Here is a 23,127-nt window from a genome sequence, read left to right as displayed (position 1 = left end):
TTATGATATTGCCATGTGTAACTGCTTTATTTTGAAACGAGTGTTTTAATTTAAGGTCATATGATTTGATTGACACACTTGTGGGCCAATAGGATGTGGAGTACGTAACGCCGAACGCAAGCGTCCAGCTTTTATTGGTTCGTTGCCATATTAATTAGTAAGAATAACCAGCTGTGAACTATTTAGTAAGGAGGGTGTCTTGTTTGGCGGTTGGCTCAAAATACAGAATATGGACTCGACTCGTAATAGAAGCATCTGTAGGTAAGCAGAAACCATCAGAAAATGTAGCAGACAGAAAAGCATTAAGTATTTATGAAGAAACAGCTCAGATACCCTTAAATATGGTCTTTAAGATAACAAGAAATCGTTTAAAATGAACTGAGTGACAGTAGTGAATATTTCGATCAAGTGGGAAGAGATTTGGCATGTGTTGTTATAAATTTTAGCACTTCAAGTGGTAAATTTGAAGCAACTTGGGGCTTGCATGGCGATCAAGTATTATCCGGAAGTTGGGATGGCTAACTTGGACTTAGCAACGGTATCAAACGGTAAAAGGACTTTTTTGCTTTTCACCCTTCTTCCAAACTTTAAAACCAAAATATTCTGAGATTCTTCTTTGTTATTTATCTTAATTAAAGCTGGACGATTGTAGCAAGTTCTCTCTTATTGTTTGTTGTACTACCAAAGAGGCTAAAGAATCTGTTGTTGTTGTTTTCAGACGGTTTTCGGTCTCCACGTGCGTTTTACAAATGAGAAAATCGCAGGAAATCTTCCAGTCTAGTTATTTTCTTTTAAATTTGTTGCTTTTGGTATTTTTGGTGTGAAATAACTGTGAATATGTCTGTTTTGCACCAGATGCCTGTTAAGTGTTAGAATGCACATTCTGCACTTTTCATATTTCTCTACAATTTTAAAAGAAAATAGATTTTAAATGTCAATGTTTAGCTATGAACAAGCTTTTCTGGTTCGTTGGGAATAACAAACCATAGACTGTAGAACAAAACAAAACAGAGAAACAGAACTTGGCATAATTATTCTCTGCTCTATCTACCCTGTAATATGGCAAATGTCTCCTCAGTTTATAACTAATGTTAAATTGATTCGCGGTTTTTAGTTAAATACCTGCTATTTTTCAGGTGCCTGCTGATTCAAAACATCACAATGTTATTCAGTAACTATTTTGAAGTTCTTTATTTTCCAAATAATACAATAGTGCCTCAAAATTAAAGTATGGTGTGAGTGGATGTCTGTTCCTTTTTCTGGTCTTCCTTTGTTATTACCGTGTGTGGTATCAGAAAATGTGATGGTGTCCTTAAAAAGTTGGCATCCCGTTTCTGCTTTTTGAATATTTTTTTAGGTAGGACAATTGTCACTGGTACTTGGAGAATAAAAGAAAAAGGCCTGCACGAGACTGATTTTGATCTGAAACTTAAATTCCCAAATGCAAAGCTGTTTTTAAGGCCTGTCCACTTGCTTATTGCTTTAAACTTCTAGTATTTTAATTATACCTGTTAAATACATCCAGTTAAAGGATAAATGGGTGGGAGTTTGAACCTTTGACAGTCATATGGGGCAAAGTGTGTAAAGTGACATCTCTCTCTTCATTGCAGACATTTCTTAAATGGCTATTGCAGATTTGGTGCAAGATGTAATTACAGACATGAATGGACTGTCACACAGTCGTCCCAAATATGTAGGTACTTTCAAAAAGGTGGATGCTGGTATGGTGAGCGCTGCAGGTATGTATGCCCCCACCCAACCCCCTTTTTAAAAAAAAAAAAAAAATTTAAAAACAAAATGAAGGTAGGTTAGTGTTGTTTTTTTCCTACCACCAGGTATCTCCATGTCCTTCAACCTGTTGGGACAGCTGTTAATAGTAGAAGGGGCTCAGTGCCTGCCATCTCATCCAGTGCAACTCGTGCTCCATCTGAAAGAAGAGGGTCAGAACCAGCTCTTCTGCGGACTAATGTAATGTCCAGGCAGAAGCGCAGTGGATCAGAGTCTGCAGTTAATACCTCAAATACTCAGCTTGATGTTGGGCACCTACCTGAAGATATTATAGAAGAGCATTCACAAGGTATGGTCCATTTTTGTGTGTGTATCGGTATCACATCCAAAACGGTCTAAAAATGATCATTTCTGATTTTGATTATTCCTTTGCAGAAACTGATTTTGAGTCTATTAGGAGCTCAGAGATTGCTCAAGCAAGTGCCAGTCATGGGAAAGATGAGGTTTGCTTCCAATTTAGTGAATATTTTTGTAAGACGATAAATCAAAAACTACCTTGACCCTGGGTTTTGTTTGTTGACTGTAATGTTATTTCTAGGGGACCTCTTCAACTGAAATGCAAGAGGATGGGGCTGCTGCTGCTGCTCCGACCGCCAGTCCTAAAAGTAAAGTGGAGGAAATGGAGGCCTTCCTGCAGAGTAAGGACGTGACCTGTGGCATCTGCATGGAAAAAGTCTATGAAAAGCCAGATGAGAGAGGCCATGTTTTTGGGATCTTGCCAAACTGCAATCATCCCTTCTGTCTTGAATGCATCTCAACCTGGAGGAAAACAAAAGAATTTGGGCCAGATGTTGTAAGGTATGTTTTTGTTGCAACAGAAAGTCAATAAAACATGAAAGGTTTTGACCTGACATCTCTGTGTGCTTTTCATACTTCAGGACCTGCCCACAGTGCCGAGTGAGATCTGCCTTTTATGTGCCTAACAAATATTGGGTTGAAGGTCCTGCAAAGGAGAGTGTTATTGCTGCTTTCAAGGAGAAATCAAGGTAAGATTCAGTTATGATTGCTGCACTACATTATAGGCTGTAGGTGGCTGACATTTCCTTCTTGAAGTGTTCCCAGCTGCAGTTTAACTTTTTGCTCTTATACAGTGACAGTTTAGAAATGACTTCTGCCAAAGGCTGCTCTCATTTAATGCTTTTGTGTGTGCCATTCATAAGTCACTTATTCATCCTTTGAGATATGACATTCTTAAATTTGTAGAGTTCTCTTCCATCCATTAGGCTACGTCTTTTGCATGTTTAAGGTTAATTTCATTACATTAGTTTATTTTATATGTTAAAACTAATCTGCAATAATGTAAGTACATGTTGAATTCCTAACTTTTTCTGAATTTAAGTGTCATTGTGCACGATAATTTATCCCACGTTTACCCCTAGTGTGTTACGTAGCTGTAAATATTTTTATCTTTGCTGAACTGCTATACTATATCTTCTTCACAATCGAAGCCACAGCTATTTTTCCTCCTAGACTATATTTATTTCACGTTAACAACCAAAATTCCAAATTGTAAATAACATTACTGCGTTTTTAGCCTTTTGGGATTATTAAGACAAATCTGATTTATCTTTAAGTTCTTCTTTTTTTTTTTTTTTTTTTTTTTTTTTTTTTTAATATTAACTCAAAACATGTTTAGCATTTGGACTCTGACAAAAATTTACTAGTTCCTTTATTTATTTATTTATTTATTTATTTATTTTTTTAAAGAAAAAACTAGTAAGAAAACTAGTTAAACTTTTTTTCCCCCCAATCTTTAGCTCTTAAAAAAACTGAGATGCACATGTGCAGTCAAAACCCTTAAACTTTTCTTTTGTCTCTGATCTCAGTAAGAAAAGATGCTGTTTCTATGACCGAAATGGATGTTGTCCCTTCAAAACGGAGTGCCTTTATCGACACGTTAAACGTCCAAATCGCATTGCATTTTCAGTAAGTACACAGGTCATCTTTTGTTTTCTTAACTGTGCTGAAAAAATTTCGGTAAAGTTTTGACATATACAGGTAAAGTTAGACTAATTGCTTTCCTCTTTCTTCCCAAAGTATCTCTCAGATGATGAAGATGATGACCTAGACCTGCTTAGTTTTTTCATAACAATGACCCTCCTTGGTGGTGATGACGATACCGATGACGAGGATTTTCCCTTTTATCTGTCTGAGGAGTATGGCATGTGAGCCTCTTTGTTCTGTCATTGCATGAAATGCTGAATGTGGCTGTAAAAATCAAAGCTGTCCCCAGAAGTACTGAAGTCAAAATACATGGCTGTATTTGGACTTCACTGTCTTCTTGGAACTTGTAAGAAACCCACCTTTATTTTTAGAAGCTTTTTTTCAAGATCAGGGATTTCAGTCATGCCCCTTGTTGAGCCAAGTGTTCAGGTCTTTGGATTGGTCACACTGCAGCAGAATCTCTTCAGCATTCCTATAACCAGAAAGGAACTAACTGTGAAATTATGTTCTATGGTGTGGTAAGAAGTGCATGTTTACACTTGGATCTTCACGTCACAAAGTTTGACAGCAGATTTCAACATCTCGAATTCCTCTCCCTGATCTTGTAGTTCACGTTTTCTTGTTTGGGTTTAATACAGCCAGCCACAGCTTTAGTGTTTCATGCAAATTGTAGAGGTGATTTTCCTCCTTTTACCACTACACATATTTGAGTGCTCGATTTGGATTGTCCCACTAATTAAAGCGATAGGGTTGTTTTTTTGTTTTGTTTTTTTGGTTGGTTGGTTTTTTTTAAAAAAGTGTTATGGATGTTTTTTTTTTTTATTTGCTATATCTTGTAATTAACCCCCTCCTTTCTAATGGTCCCAAATTGACATCTGCATCAAATAATTGCCATGACTCATATTTTCCCAAAAACTGTCAAGAATATAAAATTAGGATTTTATTTCTTTTAAACAAGTTGTACCTGTACACAGAAAATAAAAATGTTTCACTCGTTGTCTCACCTAATAGGTGTGATTTGTTGATTGACCTTCCAGTTAAATCCTTTTGGGCATTAAGGGAAATTTTATTATTTTTTGTGTATATTTATTTATGTATTGCTGGCTTGTTTGCTTAAACAGGCAGCAAACAGGAGATAAATGCTATCACTAAGTTGTTTCCTGGGCCTGCTGTGCTGTATCCAGTGCTCCACTAGGTGGCAGTGTTCATGTAATGGTTGGCTGGTCTTTAAAGCACAAAAGAAGAAATGTCAAAGTGGCGGGTGCACGACTTATCAAGTCGAGAAGAACCGGGCAGACATGCAACACTTCTCCAAATTGTCAGCTCCTGTATGTCTGAGTCGCCTTGACGCGAAGTCGAGGCTGCTGCTTCAGGCGCTGATGTCTGGAGCATCGGGGGCTCACAGAGCCCTGACAGTCTTCCACAGGCAGCAGCGGGCAAACCCGGACTTCTCACTCAGTAATCTTATTGAAACACTGTGTCAGGATGAAATATCATGCCCAGATCCAGAAACTGGGCCACTTGTCGTGTAAGTGCAATGACACTGGCCTCCCTTGGAGAAATGTGGTACTAGATTTCTTTCTGATGGTTTGTCTTGGCAGCATCGCTTTGGCACTTGTTGCCATAGAGACTACTGCTCTTAACCAATTAATCTACCGCCATGTATTCTAGCAGCTTAACATTGTCTTATGAGTTCAGTTAACAACACTTTAAACTTAACATTAATGCATTTTCCAAAAGGGCAAGTTGAGGTATAAAGTGACAAAAAACTAACACCTTTTAATGTTCCAGGAAGAACAATGTTTTCACATCGTCCTGGTAAACCCAATCAAGAAAATCTAGCTCTGGTTAACTTTGTATGAAAGATTAACTTCAGGGCCAGCGACTGTAAAACATTTAAAATGATCTTGCTGAAAAATCAGAACTACAGCTGACAGTGGTTACACTGTTAAATGGGGGGAAAAGAACAAATTAACATGATAAGCAGCTGACTTTGTCAAATATTTGCATCCCTTTTTATTGAGTACATCAGCTTGTCCAGAGACCAATAGAAGTTGAGTGGACCAGTTGAAGGAAATATCCTTTATGCATTTTCCTGTTTATAACCAGTTTGTTTTGGATTATGATAAAAAAAAGTATCCTAGTTGTCTGACACTATTGTGGGACATCAATGTGATACTGATTTTTTTTTTTTTTTTTTAGGGGGGGGTAACCTATATTGGTCGTATTATAGTACGCCTACTGCATGAAAAAAAAATGGCTTCTTAGTATTTTTTTTCATTTTGAGTGGCCAGCTTCTCAAATGGCTGTAATGTTCAGAAAGTGGCAACAGAAAAAAAAAAACTTGATCTTTATTGGAAGATGCTAAACTAAGTTTGTGTTAGACTAAAATAACATGTTTTAACTTAAAATCCTTTTTTCCTCTTAATCTCTTTTAGTAAACCCAACGTCTGCCTGTTTTCAGCATCATTCAAACAAAACCTGCTGCTTTTCATCTATCTAGTACACTCTGTTCTACCTGAAACCACCATCCTCCAGCTGCTGAGTTGTCTCAGCCAGGATTCTCATCCAAACCCCTGGGTTACTGCTCTGTGTAGACAGCTGAGGAGAAAACTAGGGACTCAACCTGATGAGCCTTTATACACCAAAGCATGCAGTCAAAGGCTACAAGAGGTATCAGAGTGCTTGCTTGGTTCTGAAGTGACTGGAGGGTGGGCCAAGTGCTTCAGCAGTCAAATGATAAGCTCTGAATCTCAAAGCACATCTGATTTAGCTGAACTGGGAACACAAAGAAAAAGGAGAGGCAGTTTTGTCCATCTGGACTCTGATGTAGAAGAAACGGGACAACAGAGTAAGCGAATGAAGTTGGAAGTTGATGAGTCTGTTAGTGCAGAAGAAGAGACGACACCAAAAGCATCTGAAAGCGCTGCTCCTGCAGAAACGCCTGCATCAGACAGTCTCTGTGATGTCCTGCCTGAAGACATTAAGGTGAACAAACTTTGGGCTGTTTTTATACCATGAAAGAACATTTTAAACAGTTAATTATTTCTCGTTAGTGTGCTAGAAACAGACTAAAATCACGGTAATAAAACTAATCTATTGTCTTTGTGTCTGTTTAGGTCTCTTTTCTTCAAATTCGGGAGTTACTGGAGAGTCAGTCTGAGGTAATAAGAATCTTCTGTCCTATAACGACTGCAGTTGAGACTGATTTGGACATCTTGTACTACTACTGTTTTCTGCTACTTTATGTTTCAGTGGGATCAAAGCTCCACAGATGTGTTCAAAGTGCTGAACAATTGTAATACAAGTCAAGTATGTCTTCAAAATATGCATATCAATATCATATCAAATATGCATATTCAAAATAATTAGATTGTTGCAATCTAATAAATTTGTTTAGTTATGCTACTGATGGGAGTATTATTTTAACTAAGTGTGAAGTGACGTAATCTGTTTGTGTAGGTGGAGGTCTTCTGTAACATGTTGAGATTGCCTGATTTACCTGAGCACACCCTAACGAAACTGTGCAACAGTATATTGTCCCTCTCTCCTGACCTGAGCTACAGCACTGCAACTTCTCTCATCAAGAGCCTCTTGCTGGAGAAGGTACCATATTGGAATATAACAAGGATACAAACAGAGTTGATGTGTTCAGTACTGACAAGATCTTTATTTTACTGTGCTTCACAGGTCCTCACACTGTCAGAGCCAGCCTCCAGATGTCTTGTTACAGCAGTGACTTCACTGTGTAGCCGCTATCCCAGACCCATGTGCCACGCTTTAATCGAGTCAATGTTGGAGGAGGAAAACATAGGTGAGGTGCAGGTGCTGCTGCTGAGTGTTTTAAACAATTCTCAATGTGGAGCTAAAGCACTGAGATAGTCTTATATTATAGTCAAAATAATTGAGTCTTTTGGTGATTTCTTTTTTGTGTCAAAATCACTGAGGCAGAAACAACATTACTAGCTTAACACACACTTTTTACATTATTGTGATTATTTTTGTTTGTTTATTTATGTATTAAAACATATACAGGTTAGATGAGTAATTCAGTGATGCTGAAAATTTCAGAAGTTTTCGTGATTATGACTAGTTGGTAACTTGTCTATGTCATCATGAAAAGGACTTTTTAAGAACACTTTTGTGAAAAATGCAGAAAAGGACATGTTTATGTAAAATTGTGACCAGAACTGTAACTAGTCCCTTATACTGCTGTGATGATATCAGAAATAGTGTATATAAACAAGAAATCAAAAGCAGACTGTTTTCAGAAGCATCAGAGCAGCAGTTCGCAAGTTTATGTTCATTTAATATTCTGTTTCTAGCGCATATTACAGGACGTTGAAATTAATGAAATCTGGCAGAAAGGCTCTTGATTCAGTATTTGGTCCCAACATCAGGTGATTTCCTTATCAAGACATGTTTCATTTTCAGGGCATCCACAGGCAGAACTTCTGAACAGACTGATAGAAGGCTGTTTGGATTCCCACTACAGCCTGCTGGTACTCCAGTAAGAATAAACATTTAAATACTGTGTTCGGTCCTAGCTACCAAATCTCTGATGTTGGTTTTATTTATTTGCTGGTCTTTTGTTTATTTGAACTTTAGAATGACCTTCAGAATTACTTGGAGTGAGACAGTGCTCTCCGTTATCCACAGCTTGCTAGACTCCAAGGTAATCCATTGTTTATTCATTCATTCACTAAATCATCACGTTCACTATCAGTGAGTCAAGTGTTTTTGTTTTTTGCCTCCCCAGCCTGTGCTGAATGAAGAGGTTTTCACACAGTTAATCCAACAACTCATCAGCCAAGCTCCTCATTTCACCAAGTCTTTGAAGTTTGCAAAAATGATGCTAACAATTCTCAGCAAATATAGCAGCCATGTAAGTTTGCAAAATGATTTCATGCATGCTTGCTGTATTGGTGGGTTGTATAGTATTTGTAATAATTCTGATTACGCATCTGTCTGTTTTCCAGGTGACTGCTGCACATAAACAGTCACTGTCCAGCTGTCTGATGTTAAATGAGACATTCCTAAAGAAATCTCTTCAAGCTGCTTTGAAACGAATCACGCACACATAAAGCATCTTCTTAAGTGTTATCAGTAAACCTGCTGAAAATAATATATGTTAGTTAGATTTTTTTTTTTTCACAAAATAAATTCTCATTATGCTCTAGGCAGATTAAAATATGTTGTGGTGGAATGAAAGAGTGCATTTACTAAAGTTGTATTAAATAAAACTTTGACATTGATGACTACTTGTTTTTATTTCGTTTAATGCTTTAGTTCAAAAATCTTTTGTCATGCATTTTAAAATTTTCTGTGTTGATTAAACCTCTAAATAAAATTTATGTTTAAAAGTTTCATAATAAACTAAATGCCATAAATGCACCTGGAGTTTCACTGAACAGAAAACAAACATGTATGGTCTATTTGATTTTTATCTCAATTAAATTATTACATTAACACCACAGCTGCTGAAAACGTCCTTCATTTCAGTAACTGAATATGTAATTTGTTAAAAAGACTGCTTCTTATAATTTCTATCTTCAGCTCCTCCACAGTTTTTAGGAGAAAACACAGACATCATATAAACGATATATATGATGTCTATGGGAGAAAAGGCCTCTTATGATGACGTAGACGTTAGCCGCGTTTATTTTGCGTAACTTCCGGAAGAACTTCCTTTTTCAGCGTAGCAAGAAGCGAGGGAAGATCTGCTAAAATGAGGTAGGCATGATTTAGTGACTAAATATGTTTAAACATGCATTTCAAACATGTAATGTCTATAAGTTGCAGGAACATGTCACCTTTCGTGTGTATGCATTTGTATTTCTAAGAGTTTTTTTGAGAAGTAAGCTGGATTTAAATCTTAAAAATGGACCGGCTCATATCAGCCGGCGTTAGCGGAGTTTACCATCCTATGTTGTGCAGACTTAATCCGCCGTCATCCACGTTTAAAATGGATATGTAACATCGCAATCCTTATTTTTATTTGTACAGTACACATCTTAGATGGCATGAACAATATTATTGTTGCTCTTAGTGGATATTAAATGGCTCTTTAGTGGCGTCATTGTAGATCACCGCCGAACTCGACTTAATAGAGCTTTTTATTAGAGTAACAAGTATTTTAACATTTTTACATATTTTGTATTCTACAGTAAGGTTTCCAGGGACACATTGTATGAAGCCGTGAAGGAAGTCCTTCAGGGTTCATTGGCCAAACCTAGAAAGTAAGTACACATAAAACTGCTAAAAATATTTCTTTGGAGAAAAGTCAAATGCATCTTTGTAATCCTGCATTTCTTTTTTTTTTTTTAAATCTTGCATTTTTGTAATCTTGCATTTGTTAATAGGTTTGTGGAGACTGTGGAACTTCAAATCAGCCTTAAAAACTATGATCCCCAGAAGGACAAGCGTTTCTCCGGCACTGTCAGGTTCGACCTTTTACTGTCTCACCCAGCCTTTTCCCTGTTTGTTTCCAGGCCCGTCTGAGAATGAAAATATCTTTTGTATGTAAAAGAAATATATATATAGGACATAAGCTTTTAATTTAGACTGGGCAGGAACAGACACGGAGAAGTACTTTGGGTAGTCTGACTGAACCCACTCAGCTTTGGCTGGTGAAGGTGAAGCAGGCGGACCCCTACCCTGGGTCTTAAAACATGAGGGGAGGCTTTGAGTGGCAGAGCTGGTCAGTTCATGTCCTCAAGCCGACCAATTTTACTTGTATAACCAGAGAGGTCAGCCGGACACCGGCCACTGTGGTGGTAAGAATTTTGTCTACTTGCATTATGAAATCAGGAAATTTTCATTTGGGAACAGCAGTTTGTTTCTGTATATTTGTCATGGTTTTATTACAAGTAAGAGATTTTAACCCATCAATTCTATTTTTATACTGCATTTTAAAATAGAATATTTCAGGAGTTCACATTTCAAACAGTATACAATACTGATCAATGTCTTTTCTGCTATGTGAACCCTGTGTGTGTGTTGTGCTAACTGCTTTGTGAATGTACAGGCTGAAGACGCTCCCTAGGCCCAAGTTCTCCGTGTGCGTCCTGGGAGACCAGCAGCACTGTGACGAGGCCAAAGCTGCTGAAATTCCCCACATGGACATCGAGGCTCTGAAAAAGCTCAACAAGAATAAAAAGCTGGTGAAGAAGCTTGGTAAGTAATTCACATAAACTACACTTTAGAAAAACATGACCAGCAGCTGCTGAAGCTGACTTAACCTGTTGGTTTCTCATTATCTTCTAGCCAAGAAGTACGATGCTTTCCTGGCCTCAGAGTCTCTAATCAAGCAAATCCCTCGTATCTTGGGACCTGGGTTGAACAAGGCTGGCAAGTTCCCCTCCCTGCTTACCCACAATGAAAACCTGAACACAAAGGTGGACGAGGTTAAATCGACCATCAAATTTCAGATGAAGAAGGTGTGTTCATTAGATTTAAAAACAGTGAATTGTCCCGCCTCTCCTCCCTTCATTGATTCAAGTTGCTAGTTGAATCAGTGTTGTGTAATGCTGCTGTATCTGTTTTAGGTGCTCTGTTTGGCTGTGGCTGTTGGACATGTGAAGATGAGCGAGGATGAGCTCGTTTACAACATCCATTTGGCCGTCAACTTCCTTGTGTCTCTGCTAAAGAAAAACTGGCAGAACGTGCGGGCCCTCTACGTCAAGAGCACCATGGGCAAAACCCAACGCCTCTATTAAATGAAGCTTTTCTATTAATAAAAGTGGAAATGCTCCAAAGTTTGTTGCTCTGGGTGATTTTTCTGATATCCTCTTGAAAATAATGTCATGTTGTTGTTTACCAATATAAAAGGAGAATAGGTTACATTAAAATGGTAACCAAAACACATAATTCTCAGTTTGGCCTTCTAATATTGCAACTATTTTAACACAGATTTTTTTTTCTGTTTAAACTAGTGGGATTTAGGCTTCGCGTGGATGTCAGATGTCTGATAAAGTTCCTAAACCTTGATTGGATTTGATTGGTTCCTTTTTATCCCAATCTTACAATGGTAAATTTAAGGATTGCTGCATACTTTATTTCTGTACTGTCATATTTATGGTACCTATTTTAAAGGAAGGAGGTGGATCCAAGTTTATATGATTATTCAGGGGAAAAAGCTTTAAGATTAGAAAAATAGACATTGAGGATAATGGACAGTTAAAATGTTTTATTCCCTTATTTCTGCAAATATGTATTTAAACATTCAGATTTTCTTCCAAAAAACAACTACTATTTCAGAGCCTGGTGTTGGCACTAACAGCCATGATCAATGTTTTCTAAGGAGATGTGGAGTGTTGATTCGCCGGAACTCAACTCATGTCTCCATGATATGATTGTTTGTCCTAAATGTTTGAGGTCAGAGAAGTTGCCTCTGGAAAATGTCAAGTTTAGCCATTACTGTCGCATACTGGAACCACTTGTTTGAAATGACATTTGTGTTTGTAGATCATTTCTAGCTTTAAACTGCGCTGACAAAACTATTTGGAGTTTGTTCCAATGGTAACATCAATTAACATTACTAAGTAAAATAAGGCAAAATATGAACTATGTTGTGTTCATTGTCTTAGGATCAGCACTACAGGTGGACACAGCTTCCCATGAGCCTCTTGGGTCAGTCATCCTGCTCTGGTTTGACTGTGGATCTCTTAATAGGATTATCTATTTTCAGGACAGGAGAGGGACAGAGGGAAGAATGAACCCTAGACAAGACGATATCAACTTATCGGTAGCAATGAAAACCCTGCATGTCGCTGTAGAAAGGATTTGAACAATTTCATCACCTGATCAAAGCATTTGGGTTATTCTAATGGGCACAATGGGTGATGCTTTAATGGGCACCGAGGTGAGATAAATAATCTACCAGCTGCTTTACCTGCTCCTGTTTACACTTTATATATCTAATGCCTCCATGTTGTCTCTCAAGGGTTTACAGTCAGGCGCAGGGACAAGCAGGCAAAACCTATCAACCAAGCCTGACCGGGAGGACAGCGAGGAAGGTAAAGGTTAATATCATGGTCACAGAAAGACCACCAGCTGTTGTTGGGCCTTTATATTAAATCTGGATTGATCATTTGAACAGAAACCAGTAATGAAGAGCCACCGATCACAAGCTGGAGTGACCTGTCTATCATAGAGCGTGTAGGCCTGAACAGGTGCAACACATGATTGCAGCAGAACATAATTATTAAATCAAGATTTTAGTTGTTAAGGGTTTCATAAAACCTGTTTTTTTTTCACAGTGTGGACATGTCAGAAAAGGACTTGGAGGTAAGTTATGACCACTTATTTTCTCTAAATGTTTAACTCAGCAGATGTTCCTGTTTTGACTTAAGGTCTTTTTCAATGAAGTTTCCCAATTTGCATTTGATTTAGTCGTTCTTTGATTGTACGATGAAAAAATAAAAGTATAGAGTTGAATGAAATCTCTTCTCTCTTTGAGACCCACCATGCAGGCTTGCACTAAAAACCTGGTTGTGTCTTTGTGCCCCCCAGACAGCCTTCTCTCAGATCTCCCTGGCCTTTCGCTGTGATCAGTACACTCTGAAGCAGAGACTGCAGGCGGAGGAGCACGCCCGGAACCTGGCTGAGGAGAACATCCAGCTTGAGCTGACCAGAGGCAGGGAAACCCTTGAGGTACAGAAAAAGGCAAACACATTTCCCTTAAAATTCAAATACCTTGATTTTCACCCCTTATAAAGTATACTTCTAATCATACACAACAAAGTACAGAACAGACTGCAAAGTATTGTTTTAGTATTACTTTTACAAAACACCCCCAAATCTGTTGATATAGGAGAAAAGTAAACAGTAGTTAAATACTGAAATATCAGATTTTCACATTTATTCACCCATTGCACTTTATAGGTTTTGAGGCACCATTTGTAGCATTTACAGCTTTAAGTCCTCTTGGCAATGATCGTACATGCTTGGGAAATCTTTTTTTTTTTTTTTTTTTTAAGTGTTTCTCCCATTTTTCTTAGTACATGCATTCCTGTTGGACAGGTATTGTAGCGTCTGTGCACAGCTAGTTTTATATCTCTTCAGAGACAATCTTCAGGGTCACTCCAGGTTCACAGAGTTTTCCTTTAGCTGCTTGTATATTTTCCTTTTGGTATGTGAAGGGTTCTTGTCTTGCTGAAATGTAAGCCTTCATCCCATCTGGCATCTTGAACACCCTCAAAAAGGTTGTCAGTCAAGGCTGCTCTCTGCTTTTGTCAGTCCTTCTGGATGACTGAAATCAACCCCTGTTGATGCTTCTCTGCATCTTACTTTGTACAACGATGCGGTGGCAATGTTACAAAAATGAACACATATTGGTTATTGACACACTCCAAATAGGTCCACGGCAATCCTTCTAACCTGACGTAGATCATCAGTTATGGGAACTTATACAGGCAGTTTCACTCTGATGAACTCAATTTATTTAGGCATCGGTGGACTCTAGAGAAGTTGCAGAAGAAAAGCAAAGTATCACTGACAAATATTGGCTGTGTATTAACTTAAGTATAGAGATGTCAAGCCCTGGCCTTCGTGGGGCCCAATCTTGCAGGTTTTCAATGTTTTTCTGCTCCAACACACCTGACTCAAATGAATAAGCTATGAGCTTGACAGACAGAGGGTGAAAAACAACAGCGACAGGCAAAATTAATCGCCACCCAGGTGAAACCCAACACAGACGCGACAAACAGCAGCAACAGTGTCGCACATCATGCTTGTCTCCAGAAAGTTGATTGGTACAAGCAGTATGTGTCAGATAAAGTTAAATTATGTTAGCTTCACTGTACAAAAGAAAAAGACAATCCTGGGTTGATCCCATTTGGAAAACAAGGAAACATCCTGGTGAATATCATGACTTGATGTCAGAAATCAAGCCTGAGCCAGAAAAATTCATGTTCTACTTGATCAGTCACTAAAACCCTCACTGACTGGTCGTAGTGCCATGTGACAGCGATAAAAGTTAAGCATTTTATAACCTTCATGTGTTGCGTTTCTAGCCCCCATGTGGACGTCTATAACGAGGATGAAATTTAACATGCATGGATGTTGCTTGTGTCGTGGCTTGAGGTAGGCGGCGATTTTCTCATCATGCAATGTCCATAGTAAATAAACAGAGAGGAAGCATCGTTGCTCCCTGTGTGTCAAGCCTTCTAGGGGGCAGAACTTCATAGGCCATTGGATCCATTAAATTTGAGTCAGGTTTGTTGGAGTTGGGAAACACTGAAAAGCTGGAAAAAGAAAAAAAAAACTCCCTCAAGAACGGAGACTGTAAATGTTCTGAAAACTTCTCATTGGCATTTTTCTGACGCCACAAGAGAGCAGGTACATGACACAGGTACTGTGACTTTGTGTGTGTTTACAGGCACTAAAGGGCATGTGTTTGGACAGTAAGCGCAGTAATATCCTGCAGAGGTTGGAGTTGTGTCTGGATATCCTCGGCGGGACAGTAGAGCGAATCTCCACCACGGCAGAGGTGCTCGGCGCTGTGCACCAGGTACACGTTGCGTTTGCTTTTCTGGCAGTAAGAAAACAGGTTTCTTGTTGTCAAGTCAGGAAGGACAAAGAGCAACAAGAAAGAAAAATCACAGTGACAAATCAAATAATCACATCACAAATTTATAAAGGCTCAACTGCACTACTCTATTTTATTCTTCAATCATTTATCAGGTGCATTTATCCAAAGCAACTTACATCTGAAAAGTGATGAATTAACCATAGCAATTAATCTAACACGCGTGCCTTTGAACATGACGGCTGTTCAAGATCAATTTTAAATGCAAAAGAATGTCAGATATTCAGGAAATTTTCTTAATCTGGATCTGAAGTCTCATCACAGTTAAAATTGATCAGCTAACTTTATGATACATTAATTTTTATATATTTGGTTTTGGCTTGTGTTGAAACCTAACCATATATTTTCCAATTATTGTTTCTTTTTGTTTTATGTTTTATTTTTCCTGGACAGGAGGCTCGAGTGAGTCGGGCAGTGGAGCTCATGGTGGCTCATGTGGAGAGTCTGAGGAGGCGTCATGACAGAAACGTAGCGGAGCTGGAAGAAACCAAAAAGATGATGCAGCAGAACCCCCGCAGAAGCAGCATCAACCCAACAATCTCAGCAGGTTTATGAAGCTTTAATAAGTTTGATCATATTTTTTCTTTGTTCTACTGTCATGAGCTGAACGGGAACTGTATCTCTTATTGCAGATATAGAGGAGAGTGATAAGAGGGGCTCCCATCAGGTATAAAAATTATATGGCTTGCTACTATTATCTATCTATTTTGAACTAAGTTCATTCTACTCTTTTTTTCCCATCAGAGTGTCCTACGTAGAAGGATCAGTGCATCAGTCATTTCCAGCCAAACTCAGGTAAGGTGAATGATCATTCTTTTTTTATGGAGCTGATCATCCTTTAACCATAAGAAATTTCTTCTCTACAGGACAAGAGGAAGCGAGACACCAGGAAACGGGTCTCCTCCATTAAGAAGCCTACCCCTCCGGTCCTGTCTCGTTCCCTGAGCTTAGAGTCCAGCTGCTCAACCATGACTAGGGATGAAAGCTACTCCATGGATGACAGGTCAGCTTGAAACTGAAAGTTTATGCTTTGACTCTGGATTTTTTGTTTGTTTTTAGCATTAACATTTTTCTTTTCTTTTTTTCACCCTAGGCCTCACGATCCAGAACCACCAGAAGCTTCAGCTGCTCAGCCTGCTCCAGACCCCTTTCCTCATCCAGCTTGCAACCCAGAGGTCCCCACATCGGAACAAGTGACCCCCATAAAGACACAAACCAAAAAGTACAACATGGTTCACGAACTTGGACAAAATAACAAAAGCACAAAGTTTTTACCTGCTGTCATGATCAACTTGCTGAAGCTTGTCTCTTTTGGCAGCAACAGATTTATGAAATTAAACAAAAACCACTTGAAACTTACATAAATTGCTTTTAATAAGGTCTGCCATGCATGTCTTGTGGATGCATTTAAGTGAAAGCTCCTGTGGCTTCATTACAGTCCCTCTCTGGACACCTTGCACCAAAGACACAAGGGAAAAGCAGCTCTATCAAACAAAGGAAAGGAAAAAAAGACTAATATACACAGACAAAACTCTGTGGGCACGTAAGTAAGCTTAATAATACTTTCTTTCATTTAATTGGTGGAATGATTATGATTATTTTTCTCTGACTGAGAGCTCTGTCCAGGTGTGGAAACCCATGCAAACAGCATCCTCTGGGTCTCAGGCTGCATCGTTGCCGATGGACGCGTATCTGCGTAAACTTGCTGACGATCATCTGTGTCACCATGCTGGCTTATTTCTTGTGGAAGCTTCATGAGGGAGAATTTGAACCATGATCTGCTCCTTTGGAAAATATTATGAGAATTATTCACATGAATATTCATGTGAATTCCATTGGGAAAGACCAGTGTGTGGAAAAGTTGCCTGTAAGGATATTTGTACATAAATATAAAAACATTTTCACAGAATACTACTGGTTGTTTGAATACTTTTATCTTGACAAAGTAAGAATTCAATAAGTTTAATCTGTGGTCATATTATTTATTATAAATATACAAAAAGATATCAAAACTCATACATTGGAGTGGTTAGTATTACAACACCGTACTGCAGTGAAAACATTCATAAACCACCGTTAAATGCATCAGTAATTAATAACCTTTAATAGGAAATGCTAAGATTTAGCTTACATCAGATCAGACTTAAAAACGATTTATATCACTGACTTTCTCACTCACTATATATTTCTTCTTTTCTTAAAAGTCTATGTCGTAAGGTGAGGATTTTAAATAATAAATACGAGGGGAAAATTATATTAAAAATGAGTAAAACTTATGCAAAATCTCCTGTAGGTAACTTTTGTGCAAAATGTGTACCAACCACAACAAAACACTGAAACAACAGCAAGTCTGGTTCATCTGATTGCGTTCACCTACCATCTATCATGACAAAATGTAAATAAATAAAAACTGGCATACCACCTTACGTTAAGTTTTAAATTAATTACCGATACTGGTAGATAGGTCCTCATTTAATGCCTCATGTCAACAAATAATCTCACAGAGAGTCCAGGGTTAATAAATACAGAGTTAAATAAAAAGGAATGACGACATAGTGAAGTGGTGTTGGTTACACCTGGCTCACAATTTCAGCATCCTCAGCCACAAACCACTGGACGGGAGTCCCGTCTGAAGCTCTCTGGAGGATCACGTTACCTGAACCCTGTGAAAAAAAATGTTATGACATTAGCATTTACCTGGCATAAGGATGCAGGACAGGTGTAATAAGAAAATTAGCACATTAAGAGAATGGTTTCCAAATAATGTTTAAGTAAAAACATCTAAGTTATATTGATTAAACTTTTTTTTTTATGTGTCAATAAAAAATAGATAACGGTGGATTTTATCTGTTTCTCTCTGTCAACATGTAGAAATTGACTGAAAATGACCTCAACTGCAGTATCTTTTGCTGGAGACATGAATGATTATGTTGTAGATAAACTGCACAATTTTCAAAAGAATAATCAGTGACTTCATTACTGATTAAAGTAATTGATTTATAAATCCAGTTTGAGCCCCAACTGTAGTTTGAGCCAGTATTCAAGCGTGTTCAGCACCAACCTTTGTAAATGTGGGCAGGTGAGGTGTTGTGGGACTTGTGACACCCAGAGAGCTCTGCTGTTCGCCGCCTGGCCGTAACTTCTGCAGCTGGTTCCTTTGATGCCACGACTTCAGCTCCTCGGACACAATCTCCCGAGGCATCAGCCTGACAGCGTGGTTAGGGTAATCTTTCAGAGACGGTGTCCGCACCAACCTGGTGTAGGGCGGAGGGGGCTTTAAGATGCTCTTTGTTGAGGTCGCTCCTCTTTGCTGGCCACGAGCTGCAGGAGAGGCAGACATGAAGCACTTCCCTATGTCCAGCTCTTGTGGGGAGAGGGGGCTCTCCTCTGCTGTGGCTCTAACATGTCCATGACTGGACTGAGGTTGGCTAGTTTTTTTATGTGGGCTAGAAAAGCTGGAGAGCGCTTTCTTCTGTGCTCCAAAGTGGAATCCATAAGGTGGGGGGTTGAGCTTAGGGATTTCAGTGGGTCCTTCTCTTCCAGGAGAACCAATGTAGGAGGATGACGAGTGCTCTGAACTGCTGTCTTCCGAGCTGGAGAGGTAAGGATGCAAGGGAGAGTAATCTGGAGAACGCATCATGAAGTCTGCCAAGCAGCGCTGGTGAGGCAGCCGGACTCCTCCACGACTGCTGTCTGAGATAAGGTGCTCCATGTCAGCAGACGCCTTTTTTTTGGGAAGTCTGCAAAATTAAACAAGTGTGAGAAGTCAAAGAATAACAGTATTCATAATTTTACACCTTTTGATTACTATAATGGTCATTTTGACATGTCTTCTCTGTGTACCTGAAGGACTGGGAGTATTGTCGGCGTACAAGCAGCTCTGGGGTTGAGGGGGCACTGGTGGAGTGGTTGTGACGCAGAGCTGAGTTCCTGACATACTGAGTGAGAGGAATCCTACAGCTCTCTGTGGACACCCGTTTCCCTGCTGGACTGCTGCAAAACAGACGCATGGCACGAGTAAAAATAATGCATACTATAGGAGGAAGCTTTAACAGATACTAAGCATGATAACCCTGCTTTTAATTATATATGTTTGATGTTACACCAAATATATAGCAGTCAAATAAAGGTAAACATACAGGATGCTGTGTTTATATTTCAGACTTTCCAGCTTGGCTGTATTTTTGAAGAGTTAAAATCAAACTTCTGTTTCCAACCTGGACCTGCTTCCGTTGGTGGACTGAGGTTTTATCACCCTCTGGTAAGGCTGATCCAGACTGGATTCTTTCCAGGGAGAGTTCTGGATGGGGGAGTGCTCATACTCCACACTGAACTGGCTTGAAGGCTGATGGGCTGACTGCAGGGTTTTGTCTGACAGCTGGATAGAGTCTGAAGTGTCCAACACTGGAGGAGAGATGGGGCTGGTCGAGTCCATGTCTGATACAGTTTAGAGAAAACATCAGTTATGTTTAATAGATATAGAGATAAGAACAGGTTTGCAACAGGAGACACAGAACTAATGGAGAACCTAGTATGTTATGACATCAAGTTAAGATTTAATAAAAAAGCATTTTCATTTACTCCTGACTAATTCATGTAAGTTGCTATTCTCCGCTTACTTTACAACAATGCTTCTCCAGATACGCCCAACAATATCCACACTTGAGTGGATATTGTGTAGGCAATAATCTTTAAAATGATGCATTTATACATGTATTCCTGACTCACCATCATCCAAAGCCACAACATCAGAGAGGGAGCTGTCATCCGACAAACACACATCTGAAAATAAACCATACATTTTTAATACATACAACAAACTTGCTCTGTGTCAGATTTACTAACCTGCAGGGGGCAGCAGTGTCGCTCACCTTTGTTTTGGCTGCTTGAGATGGTGATGGTCGGTGAGCTGCACTCACTCTTGATCCTGTGCTGGAACACGGCCTCCTGCATTTCCTTCACTTTCTTCTCCTCCCTCTTGCACTGCTGCAGCCGAGTCTTCTTTTGTGGTTTACTGAGGTTGTCCTCGAGGGACAGCTTGCGAGCTGCCTCGTAAATCTGCCGCTGGAGAGCCAAGTCAGTTTCCAGTGCTTGCAGCTCTGAATCCTACAATAAAAACACAATTTGACACTTAGTTTCAGCTGATTGCTTGTACGAGTATTTTCCTCTGCTTATTCACTTTCCTTACAGACATCAACACTGATAGGGTTGCTACCTGTTCATCTTTACTGATCAGATCTTCATCCAGCTTGAAAGAAGCTCCAATCCTCCTTCTAACTCGGGGTGGCTTCTCATCAGGCATAAGAGGATACTCTGAGGGCAGTGTGCCAGTCAGTTCCTGTGAAAACACAACAGAAATGTTTATTTAAAAATAAAAGACAAAGGTATGACATGGAAACAACAGAATAATATCCTAATCACCCATTTAAACCTATTGTGTCCAATAAAAATCAGCTAATTCTTGGTCCAGGGGTCACTTACTGCCTCCCTGATGCAGAGCTTTCGGAGCTCCAGCAGGCAGAGCTCCAGACGCTCCTCTAGAGACTGGTGCTTCAGCTTCAGGGCTCTGGTGTTGGTACTCAGGTCCTTCACTGGGGATGTGGGACTGTCTGGACCTGTGTCAAATAAAACAAAAATAAATTTTCCCTATCAACATTTAGAAAAGTAAATGGTGTTATCTTATGCCTGCATGGCTACATTAAGCCTTATAGTGGGCAGGATATGTGTACTTATGTGTTCTGTTTTGCATTCTATTGATTTTATTTATTTATTTTTTTTATGGAAAGTGCTTTAAAAAAAGTTAATGTGACCAATTATTTGTGTTTCTTACAAGCTTAGACCTTTGTAATACTTTATTCAGCCCGTATTTTGTCAGTAACATTTGAGAATGTTTGGAGTTGTGCTTTTACCGTATTTATTTCCAGAGGAGGTTTGAAAGATGTATCTGTATTATTTTACATGTTGAAAAATAATTAGCAAAGCTTAGAAAATAATTAGCAAAGCTTAGAAGAGATACAGAAACCTTACTGCCAGTACAGATATTATTTTTCAGAATGAAATAATTTGTGTGTTTTTCATCTACAATCATAGTTTTGGTGTCTGAATAAATGAAAATATCTTCATTAAAAATGTTTGGTTCTGTTCTGTATCTTTGCCCAAAACTGTTGTTGGATTACATGTAAAGTATAAACTAGTAGTATTGTTGTGTTGATGCTGATATGCAGACTTAAATCTCCACTTAAAGTTTGTCAGATGTCACTTTGTGTGGTTTTTTTGTTTTTTCTCAGCGTTGTCCTTACCAGATTGCAGGATAATCCCGCTGTCCGTGTCACTGATCTCCTCTTTACTCTCAATGGCTGTCATCTTGACTACTTGCTTTTATGTCTTCGTAATTACCTGTTATGATAAACAAAGTTCATTCAGATGAGGTAAGTTGGGTTGCTTTAAGAATATATATTCTCCCTCTGTTCTCCTACCACATGGCTTCATTTATTCACCCTCGCCTGCTTTACTTAACAAAAGCAAATGACTGGCGGGTGCTCTTTTTACACCCTTATCCATCTCGCTCTCCATCTTCCCCCTCCTCCTCCTTCTCTTCTTTCTCTCTCCTGTGCTCCATCACAAAAGAGGCAGACCCCCTTGGTTGACTCGCCACATGTGCAGGGGTTAATCTGAATTGTGGTGCCATGGTGACGGGGCACGGGGCGGCTGGCTAGGGGAGCGTGTCACCATGAGGCGTGTCAGAGGGCATTTAAGGAACCCGGACCCAGAAAAAGAAAGCAGATGGCAACAGGAATTACCCCACTCATGGACTGCACCTGTTCCCCCCCGATGCACCCCTCCTGCAGCTCCTTTTCAACCAGTGTCCAGAAAACCCTCTGGGGGCTTTGAAGTGAAAGAATGTCTCAATGCTGGGCTTGTCCAAGCAGCATCACATCACAAGGTCCCCGCTGAATCTGCACGATGCTGCCAATTTCACTCACACACTGAGCGCAATTCATGTTTATGACCCGCCCTGTTGCATTGTTACTCTCAGGAGAACATGTGACTTATAATTAACAAGAGTGAGTTGTGGGGTGAAGCAACAACAAAAGGGAAAACAAACTAAACACATTGTTTTGAGAGGAGATGTGGTCAGGAGCTTGTGTGGGGATGAAAATAACAGGTTGTCCGTTATTTTTGCCAATTTGTTTTGGTCATTTAATTTATTCTGGGTCGCTCTCAACATGCTACGACTAGGATTGTTTTCAACTCAAAGACTAGAAGATCACCAAGACTAGAAGATACATTTAAAAAAAAAAAAAAAAGCCATTTGCTAGTCTTATGGGGGGGTCAAATATTCCAAAAACCATAGCTTGGTGACTCTTAATGCTTCTACATAAAACCCTTTTTGGCATTAAATTAGAAGTTTGCGATGTGGAATGAAAAGGAGATAAGATGACATGAAGACAGACACCACATGAAAGGATGTGTTGTTAAAACTTCAGTGTGTAATCCTCAAATCCTGTTTCAACTGCTGTGTTTGGAGATTGATATCAGGCCTTTTCCTGTAGAGATGACGAAGACTCATGGTCTGTGTGAATGAGAACCTTCTCTGACAGGATATCATTGTGCATCCCATACGTCTGACCCATTCAACACAACAGCTCATGTGAACTAAGCAGGCAGTAGCACAATGAGACATAGCTAGACAGCTTGAGTCAGTAAAACAACACTGCAACAAAGGCCTTGTATCCCCCAACCGGCCTCAGTAATCTACTGCGGGCTCAATATCTGCTGACAACTCAGGCTTTAGCAGTGTTGTT

At 39.3% G+C, this 23,127-nt stretch overlaps 4 protein-coding genes across 4 annotated transcripts; 3 read left to right on the top strand and 1 right to left on the bottom strand.

Annotated features, from left to right (window-relative positions):
- Positions 1-169: 169 nt before the first annotated feature.
- On the top strand, positions 170-4,376 carry mkrn4 (makorin, ring finger protein, 4). The gene is made up of 8 exons (XM_079238494.1): positions 170-261; positions 1,611-1,739; positions 1,836-2,077; positions 2,164-2,231; positions 2,327-2,586; positions 2,667-2,774; positions 3,615-3,714; positions 3,826-4,376. Exons 1-8 carry the CDS (start codon positions 230-232, stop codon positions 3,955-3,957), a joined length of 1,071 nt encoding a protein of 356 aa, XP_079094620.1. The 5' UTR covers positions 170-229; the 3' UTR covers positions 3,958-4,376.
- A 654-nt stretch (positions 4,377-5,030) lies between these two features.
- On the top strand, positions 5,031-8,848 carry fance (FA complementation group E; the record flags this gene model as incomplete). The annotated part of the gene is made up of 10 exons (XM_079238493.1): positions 5,031-5,260; positions 6,171-6,720; positions 6,852-6,896; positions 6,988-7,044; positions 7,195-7,338; positions 7,423-7,546; positions 8,167-8,242; positions 8,341-8,407; positions 8,492-8,617; positions 8,712-8,848. 10 exons carry the CDS (start codon positions 5,031-5,033, stop codon positions 8,814-8,816), a joined length of 1,524 nt encoding a protein of 507 aa, XP_079094619.1. The 3' UTR covers positions 8,817-8,848.
- Positions 8,849-9,423: 575 nt separating this feature from the next.
- rpl10a (ribosomal protein L10a) lies at positions 9,424-11,483 on the top strand. Its single transcript, XM_079238840.1, has 6 exons — positions 9,424-9,465; positions 9,900-9,971; positions 10,095-10,175; positions 10,760-10,908; positions 10,999-11,171; positions 11,280-11,483. Exons 1-6 carry the CDS (start codon positions 9,461-9,463, stop codon positions 11,448-11,450), a joined length of 651 nt encoding a protein of 216 aa, XP_079094966.1. The 5' UTR covers positions 9,424-9,460; the 3' UTR covers positions 11,451-11,483.
- A 6,409-nt stretch (positions 11,484-17,892) lies between these two features.
- Positions 17,893-21,685, bottom strand: inavaa (innate immunity activator a; the record flags this gene model as incomplete). Its single annotated transcript, XM_079239456.1, has 9 exons — positions 17,893-17,985; positions 18,384-19,062; positions 19,166-19,315; positions 19,540-19,759; positions 20,051-20,104; positions 20,194-20,428; positions 20,538-20,660; positions 20,804-20,937; positions 21,622-21,685. 9 exons carry the CDS (start codon positions 21,683-21,685, stop codon positions 17,893-17,895), a joined length of 1,752 nt encoding a protein of 583 aa, XP_079095582.1.
- Between the last annotated feature and the right edge of the window lie 1,442 nt (positions 21,686-23,127).

This window comes from Telmatherina bonti (genome assembly GCF_933228915.1).
Source record: "Telmatherina bonti genome assembly, chromosome: 4".
Classification (NCBI taxonomy): domain Eukaryota; kingdom Metazoa; phylum Chordata; class Actinopteri; order Atheriniformes; family Telmatherinidae; genus Telmatherina; species Telmatherina bonti.
This window is presented reverse-complemented; position numbering and strand designations above follow the sequence as displayed.

Bases quoted from the DNA above. Each gene is read 5' to 3' on its own strand.
- mkrn4 (XM_079238494.1), top strand. From the start codon at position 230: ATGGACTCGACTCGTAATAGAAGCATCTGTAG. The intron at 1,740-1,835 runs GTATGTATGCCC...TCCTACCACCAG, and splicing joins TGGTATGGTGAGCGCTGCAG to GTATCTCCATGTCCTTCAAC. The intron at 2,775-3,614 runs GTAAGATTCAGT...CTCTGATCTCAG, and splicing joins GCTTTCAAGGAGAAATCAAG to TAAGAAAAGATGCTGTTTCT.
- rpl10a (XM_079238840.1), top strand. The intron at 10,176-10,759 runs GTTCGACCTTTT...GTGAATGTACAG, and splicing joins CGTTTCTCCGGCACTGTCAG to GCTGAAGACGCTCCCTAGGC. The intron at 11,172-11,279 runs GTGTGTTCATTA...TATCTGTTTTAG, and splicing joins TCAAATTTCAGATGAAGAAG to GTGCTCTGTTTGGCTGTGGC.